This window comes from Carassius carassius, chromosome 50 (assembly GCF_963082965.1).
Source record: "Carassius carassius chromosome 50, fCarCar2.1, whole genome shotgun sequence".
Lineage (NCBI taxonomy): Eukaryota > Metazoa > Chordata > Actinopteri > Cypriniformes > Cyprinidae > Carassius > Carassius carassius.
This window is the reverse complement of record NC_081804.1, coordinates 14,832,144-14,840,861: the sequence shown is the minus strand read 5'-3', so window position 1 is coordinate 14,840,861 and position 8,718 is coordinate 14,832,144. Positions and strand designations below refer to the sequence as shown.

The 8,718-nt window shown below is 34.5% G+C and overlaps 2 protein-coding genes across 2 annotated transcripts; both read left to right on the top strand.

Moving 5' to 3' along the window:
• Positions 1-920: 920 nt before the first annotated feature.
• On the top strand, positions 921-3,789 carry zgc:172145 (Ferritin light chain, oocyte isoform-like). Its single transcript, XM_059545922.1, has 4 exons — positions 921-1,314; positions 2,279-2,425; positions 3,247-3,623; positions 3,656-3,789. The coding sequence occupies exons 1-3, from the start codon at positions 1,147-1,149 to the stop codon at positions 3,538-3,540; spliced, it is 609 nt and encodes a 202-aa protein (XP_059401905.1). The 5' UTR covers positions 921-1,146; the 3' UTR covers positions 3,541-3,623; positions 3,656-3,789.
• A 1,931-nt stretch (positions 3,790-5,720) lies between these two features.
• On the top strand, positions 5,721-7,254 carry LOC132133572 (myoblast determination protein 1 homolog). The gene is made up of 3 exons (XM_059546455.1): positions 5,721-6,408; positions 6,726-6,801; positions 7,004-7,254. Exons 1-3 carry the CDS (start codon positions 5,902-5,904, stop codon positions 7,240-7,242), a joined length of 822 nt encoding a protein of 273 aa, XP_059402438.1. The 5' UTR covers positions 5,721-5,901; the 3' UTR covers positions 7,243-7,254.
• Positions 7,255-8,718: the final 1,464 nt, after the last annotated feature.

Below are 8,718 nucleotides of genomic sequence, written 5' to 3'. Positions count from 1 at the left end.
TTTACACATGTTTAATTGCTTGGTAACACAAATTGCTAATCAGCCAATCACATGGCAGCAACTCAATGCATTTAGGCATCTAGATGTGGTGATGATGACTTGAAGTTCAAACCGAGCATCAGAATGGGGAAGAAAGGGGAATCAAGCTCCTATGCTTAGGTTGAGTCATTTTACTTTAATTGCAATGTGCAGGTCCTTTTCCAGGCTATTAAAGTGAAATAACTGAACATAAATATAGGAGCCTGATAAAAATCCTAATTTTAGATGAAAATTTCAGATGGCACTTAGAGGCTTTTGCATCTGAACTCTTCATATATATTTTATATTGAGTAAAATTAAGTCAAATATATTAATTTAAAATAACACACTAGATAATAAAGTATTTTATTTTAAATGTGGTTTAGTATGTAAGTCAACACATGGAAAAAAGTGTACTTCAGAGCATGTCAAAAGATTATTCAAACATAATAATTAAGATGTACTTTAAAGAAAAACTTTTAATTTTACATTATTACAAAGTGCACTTTTAAAAGGTGTACTTAGGTGTGGTAGTCATGAACTGCCATAAAAGATATCTTACATTAAGCACATTAAAATGCTCTTTCTCTCATAGCACATGTACAACACAGAGACATCTATTTGACATCTGCATTTACATCTACAAGACATATTGTTTTAGTGTTTGTTCATCTGCAATACGTCTATAGGACGTTTCCCATCAGATGTAAAAGACGTTTAGAAAATATCTTTAAGGTGTTTATAACTTAAAATGTATGTAAAACGTCATAATCGTATAATGAGTAGATCCACTCATCCTGGATCACTTAGTATCATTATTGTATCAATATATCAGTAAACTATAGGCTGGTGTTCGTATGGCAGGATGCCCACTCATGCATCCACCAACATAATACCGGATGAACTTGACAGAACGAACGGGAAACGTTTGCTCGTTTCGTCCTCCCGCATCTGCGTTTATCCAGCAGCCTTCGACTTTGAATATTAGTTCATCACGATTTCATCATTAGCTGGAAATACGACAAACTCTTACTAGTATGACACATAGCTACTAGTCATGTGAGGATTTACAAAAAGTGTGAAATTACAGTATTGACGCTCGGTGTTGATTTCCGTAACAGTTTAAACATGTCGGAACCGAGAGTAAAGCGAATAAAAACTTGCCTTCCTCTCTGTAAAACGCATATATCTTCTGTTGGGAGTCTGGCGAGGCAAAACTTCCCGACTGTTGTGGAGGAAAGTCTGTGTGGAGTGTCCACTTTGCTTATAGACGTCTCTTACAGACTGGAAGCGCTGGTAAGATCTTTACTGTAAATATGATGCAAAGTTAGTATAACCTATAGCTCCCCACATAATGTTTTAATGTACTGCGTTGGTTTATAAAGTCCGATAGCACAAGCACATCACGGAGACATATTTGACATCTGCATTTACATCTGTAAGACTTGTTTTTTTCAGAAGCTTATCAGATGTTTGTACACAGCAGATGCTTTCCAGATGAAGCGATCTTTAGCAGACCTCTTGCAGACGTACTTGTCCTATTTGAGAAGACTCCCTATGCAAAAAACAATCATAATAGCATTGCGCAATAACAAAATATGTCAGACATGGTCAACATGAGTAACCTTTTAAAAACGTACTTGAATAAAGTGCTTAGAAATGTTATCTTCTTGAATTCATATTACTTTCATGAAATTTCGAAAAACGTTTTTATCCTTTTTTAAACAATAATATCGATTTAATGACACGAAATATCAAATGGAATGTCCAAAGCAGGTCAGCAAAATGGCTCCATATCACATCACTTTTTTTGTGCACACACACACACACACACACACACAAAACATTTTTTATGTAATAATGTTTAATATTAATTTTGTCCCCAAATCATAGGTCACTATATCAACAGTATTTTAATAAAAATCAAACAATGATTTTTCCCCCTCCATATTTAAACTAGAACACTTTAACTAAATAGTTAAATCTGAAAAGTAAACTTAAACTGAAAAAAAGGAAATGGCCAAAGAGAATAAAAATGTCTTTTTGAGGGCTGAAATAGAAGGAGTTAATGTGGACATTTATTTTATTAATTGATTTTTTTTATATATTTTAAATAAATCCACAGAAATCAAAAACACTAAAAACGACAACATACCGACCTCTTTTCTTCACTTACAGGAAACCATACAGGAATCAGGTTAGCAAAATAATTTTCCAGTTAATTTCATCTATATCAGATCTGTCTTCTTTTCCGTTTCAGGCCCAGATCTTTGAGCAGAGTGATCTGGCTTTACCCAGAGTGGCTGCGTATTTTCACCAGGAGTCAGTGAAGGAACTAGAGCGGGCCGAGGCAATGCAGCAGTATCTGACCCAGCGGGGAGGAAAATACTGCAGTAAGAACATCCAGGTACAGTAACTCACCCATCTAACCAGAGCACCAGCACAAGCCTTGGAAAAGTGGCCTGAATTTTTTATTTTTTAGTTATGGAACAGGGAAGGCATCTCATTCATTTAAACTCACATTTACTCATATTTGTTTGATCATAAGCCTATTTATTCCAGAAAATATCCCTTTGAATTCTGTCTGTATGGGGCAGCAGCTCTGAAGGCGATGGAGGGCAGATAGAAAGGAGAGCGACAGGGGGCTTTGCAGAGATCTCCCCTTTAATGCCTGTTAGGGTATACATTTCCCTTGAGTTTCGGAAAATTGGCGAGATTAATGTGAAGGAGGAAGGACAGTGCATTAATTGTAGTTCCAGATGGATTCCATGGCACTCGCACTGCTGTCACTTTACATTGCGTCCTATCTTCTCCTTTCCAATTTGTTTTTTTTTTACTTTCCACCCTTCCCTGATTTTATGACTCGTGTAAAATCGATCCGGACTGGGACTGAGCGTCCATCAGCAGCGATTTTGAACACCTTGTTATCCGCTCATCCGTGCTGGGTGACAGACTCGGAAACAACTGTGTGCTGTCTTACTTAATTGTAGCTCAATTCAAATTTGACCTGCGCGTGGACTGATCCATTTAGATGGCTTTTGAGTCCTTTACATTATTTCAATGATTATTTATTTTGAGATACGTTTGAACTTAAAAGTTTTGATCAATTTATGCGTCCTACAGAATAAAAGAATACATGTCTTGTAAAAAGACTGAACTGAATGTTTAAAATGAACATCCGGAACCGATTCATTTTATTTTTTATTGTGCAATATGTGTCATTTACAGAGGCCAGGCACTGAAGAGGTGTGTGCCGTCCTCCCTGCTCTGGAGCTCATGCTTACCCAGTGGAAGGAGGAGATGAGTGTTATGGTGGAGCTGAATCAGCTGGCACATGAGTACGGAGATCCACACACCGCCAGCGTAATCAAGAGTCAGTTCATTCAGCCCCTCGTCCCAAAGGTCAAACTCATCAGTGACCTCTTGACCAGCGCTCGCAGAGTGGGCTGCACCGGTGACAGCACGGGTGGCTTTGGGGAGTACCTCATTGACCGCCTACAAGACACAGTGACAATCACTTAGGCTTCCTCTTCGCTATCATTTAAGAACCATGAATGCACTGTAAAAAGTGATTATTCAAAGTATTAAATAAAGCAAATATTATTGTAGTGCGTTTTACAAGAATAGCCTATTTCAGCTAACTGTTTCAACTTCATAATCTAATCTCTATTTAATAATTACATGTTTAATTCAATGTGTTACTCGCCATTTCTTTGTAATTTTTTGTGTATATCTACTAGCCTGAAGATGTTTTAAAGGGAATCCTACAGCTGTTTTACAACTGAGACAGTTTACATATTGATCCTAAAAGGAAAATAAAGTGCAGAGATGTGTTCACAATATTGGCAGTTTTGTATGTTACAAGTCACTCCAGTTGTAGACATTAGTTTAATGTCATTCCAGTAAAATTTATGTATTCTTTATGAATTTGAAATTAATTTGAATATTTTTTTTTCATTTGTTAGTGCTGAACATGTATATATTGAATACTGCATTGATCTGTTTGTCCTGTGTTTGAGAATAAAAAAATGTAAATCCAAAAAAAAAAAAAAACTATTTGCACATCTTTGGTTTGTGAGCAGTCTTTGAAAAGGAAATTATATATTTGTATTTTTGGAACATGAAATATTTTACTTCTGTTCTGTTATATTATATTTTACCTTTACCTTTTTTTACTTTTTTTTTTATATTATCCTGCACTGCTTTTAATAAAATGTGTCCACATTTTATATGTCATTGTGTATTTTAATATAGTATTAAACGTACCTGTTTTGCAGTAAAATAGTATTGTTATTGTATAAATTTTATGAGTTACTGTAGTCTTTAAAATACGTTAACTCTCTCTCTCTCTCAAACGGATAAGAAGTTTTGAGCTCTGCTGCCTCGTTAACGCCCCCTGTTGTTGAACTGTTATACGTCTTGCAGCTAGTGTAAGAAACGTTTGAGTAAAATGGTCCAACACAAACAGATCATGAACTTTAGATAATGAAATAACTTTGCCTAGTAGCCTTTTCTGTAAAAAAGAAAAAAATAAGTAAATAAAGCGCACCTTGGAAAAAAGCACCATGCCAATGTTGTGCTAGTGTGTGAGCGTGTTTTATTATTAAAGCAGATGTAGGCTATTTTTAATATATGAGTATATCAGTGCTCCATTGATTCGTTAAACAACTGATCTAAACTGATCTAAATATATATATATATATATATATATATATATATATATATAATATATATATATATTAAACTATATATATTAAATATATATATATGTATTTAATATATATATATATATATATATATATATATATATATATATATATATATTTAATATTTAATTTTTTATTAAATTAAATTAATTTTAAAGTAATTTTTTATTAAATATTAATATTTAATATATATATATATATATATATATATATTTAATATTTAATTTTTTATTAAATTAAATTAATTTTAAAGTAATTTTTTTATTAAATATTAATATTTAATATATATATATATATATTAAACTAAGACAAAAATATTCAGAGTACTTTTTTTCTCAGTTTTGAGCAACATACACTGATAAGCATGACATTCCATAATTTTAAGCCTAACTGCTATACGCGAGCATGTAGGCTATTTCAGTGTATGTTAACCATACTTTTAGTTATTTATCACTCGCGTTCGTTTGAGATTTTTGATTGATAACTAGGACATTTATGCATGGAGCACCAGGAAATGAAACATAATGTTAACAGTGCATTTTCTGTTACTGTTAGGCTATTATTGAACCATTGTTTGTCTTCTTTCCAAATTTGACAAAGTCATGTACTTAATAAACAAATGTAACGTAATTACATTATGTAATTAATAAACAAAATAATAGGTCCTAGTTGAAAGATTCCCTTAGAAAAGATAAAAGAGAAGTCCTTCCTTGAATGTTTCATGAAATTGTATGCTAAAATCTGTGTCCTGTAAAAAACAGTAAAAAAGTTTTTAATCCAATATACATGCATCAACAACAACAAAGCAGTAAGAGCAACGCATTATTTTTTAAATGTATGGATCATTTTAACATTTTTGTGGCCCCGTCATTAGCTGAACTGCCAGGCCGTCAAAACCACGCCCACTTTCTCCACGCACGTTCATTGGTCAAACTGTCTTCTGCAGGACACGCCCCCCGACCGCCTGGGCTGTATATAAACAGGCCGTGATCTCTCACCAGCAACAAGTACCTGAAGGGTACAAGCAGAAACTTTTCCTGGATCGGCGATTTTTCACGGTTTTACGTTGCTTCAGCATTGGATAGAATTTGTCTTAATATTTCTAAGTCTTTAAAAGCTTGGGAAGCATTCAAGTAGCTATAGGCCTATCCATTTAGTTTTAAACTAATACATAAAGATGGAGTTGTCGGATATTTCTTTCCCCATCCCATCAGCTGATGATTTCTACGACGACCCTTGCTTCAACACTAATGACATGCACTTCTTTGAAGACCTGGACCCCAGGCTCGTTCACGTGAGCCTGCTCAAGCCCGACGAGCATCATCTCGAGGACGAGCACGTGAGGGCGCCCAGCGGGCATCACCAGGCCGGCAGGTGCCTGCTGTGGGCATGCAAAGCCTGCAAGAGAAAAACCACCAACGCTGACCGCCGCAAAGCAGCCACCATGAGGGAGAGGAGAAGACTGAGCAAAGTCAACGACGCCTTCGAGACCCTCAAGAGATGCACGTCCAACAACCCCAACCAGAGGCTGCCCAAAGTAGAGATCCTGAGAAACGCCATTAGTTACATCGAGTCTTTGCAGGCGCTGCTCAGAGGTCAAGAGGAAAACTACTACCCCGTGCTGGAACCTTACAGCGGAGACTCCGACGCCTCCAGCCCGAGATCCAACTGCTCGGATGGCATGGTGAGAAGTCCATGTAGCCTACCGTAGCTAGAGATTAATATCGTAATTATATTATCTAATAATTATACTATTTATTGTATATTTATTTGGCCGTCAATTCATCCAAAAATTGTTTAAAATTAGTTTTTAACTTTTTAAAACTAGGTTTACTTAGGTTTACAAATAATAATTATTATACCAAATTATAATGTGGTAAGTTTCTTGAATTATAATGTCGCATTAATAAATTAATCAATATTAAATGTTTAAATTACTTATAGCTTAAAATAGGCTTACATTTTAAATGTCTGAACTAGTTTTCGTTTCGTATTTTCTAGATGGATTTCATGGGTCCCACATGTCAGAGAAGACGGAACAGTTATGACAGCTCTTACTTCAACGACACGCCGAATGGTAGGTCATGTCGAAAACTGCCATGTCCTAAGAATAATTAAACACTGAGTAACTCGGTTATATATATATATATATATATATATATATATATATATATATATATATATATATATTATATATTAGTCGTGGAAATTTTCATAATATAGCCTATATAAGTTACTCATATTTTTTATGGGTTAAAATTAAAATGCGTTGTTTACAGCTGACGCACGGAATGCTAAAAGCTCGGTGGTGTCGAGTTTGGATTGTCTGTCCAGCATCGTGGAGCGCATCTCCACAGAGACCCCCGCGTGCCCCGTGCTTTCGGTACCGGAGGGGCACGAGGGGAGCCCATGCTCTTCGCAGGAGGGGTCTGTCCTGAGTGAGACCGGGGCCCCCGCACCGTCCCCGACCAACTGCCATCAACAGCAGGCTCAGGACCCCATCTATCAAGTGCTCTAAAGAACCACAGCACTGCAAAACAAATATGAACGGACAATCTGAATTGAGAATCATTCAACAGAAAAATGGCATATCCGATCTTAAAAAGAAAGACTATTCCGATCCACTGCTGGAAACTGTAGGAACGAGTGATATTTCTTTCTTTCTTTCTTTCTTTCTTTCTTTCTTTCTTTCTTTCTTTCTTTCTATGCTGTGGAAAACGAATTCCATTATGAAAATGGCTCAGCAGATCAGCAGAAGTGAGTTTCTTAACTACGCTTATTTATATTGTTGTATCCACGTGAAAATGTGACCATATTTTCTTTCCCCCTCTTTGTGAATATATTTTCCGTCACCATCAGCTTTTATTTCCTAATTATTTACGAGGGAATCGTAATCCAGATACGAAAAGTAGGACCACTTTTGTATATGTGTAAATAAGATGTGTTTTGTTAAAGCGACGGAAACGAACAAACATATTATTGTATTTAATGATGCCTGTTTGAAACACTTGCTTGTTGCGTCTTGTGTTAAACTTTATATTTATACTTCTTAAACGAGTGAATGTCGGATTAATAAAAAATAACTATTTATACTCAAATATTTGGATGGATTTTTTTTTGTAATTTTATTCCATGAATAAAAAATGGTATATTAATTTAAAACGGAAAACGAAGTCCAAAGTGGAGGTTATTGTTGTTGTTAATTGTAATAGCCTATATACCTAACTCATTCTATTAGATGTTTGAAAAAAAAAATCACATAGCAAAGACAAATTGCCCAATTAGATGAAAAATAAAATTAAATAAATGAATAAATAAAAAATAATAATGGTTACAATATTTACATTTTGTCCAGTTTCAACGAATTTTGGCAACTTACTGTTGTTAGGACAATTCAATGTTTTTCTAACCTTCACCAAATTAATTGGTTCTAGTCTAGTGGACCATCTCAATCAAAATAGCTAAAAGTAAATAGTATAGCTAAACATAAAAGTGTATAACAGGAAATATTTACCTTGCTCGAGGACTTGTAGCAGTTTTATAAAACGGGGTTTAAATAAATGGCTTCTTATTAATCACGATCTTAAAACGCTTGGAAAGCATTATTTGCCTGTATATGTAATCTATAAACTTTTATACATGTAGGCTTATGAATGCATGCAAATATTGATTTATTTATTATATTTTAAATATAATAATGAGGTCCCAATTTAATCCACACAGGATAATGTTTGATGATGTTAATAAAGATTATAAAGTGTTACTATTTTTTTTTTAAATAACAGATGTATTATTTAACTTCGAATATTTCAGGCATTATCGTTATTTTATGTGTTTTTTTTGTTTTTGTTTTTGTTTTTTTTTGCCTGTATTAAAAAAGGACGCTATGGAAGACATGATGTAGCAACAGCACCATCTTGTGTACTGAACTTCATACATCATAAATACACTACATACATTTGCGTCATGTTTACATATTTTTAGAACTAACAGA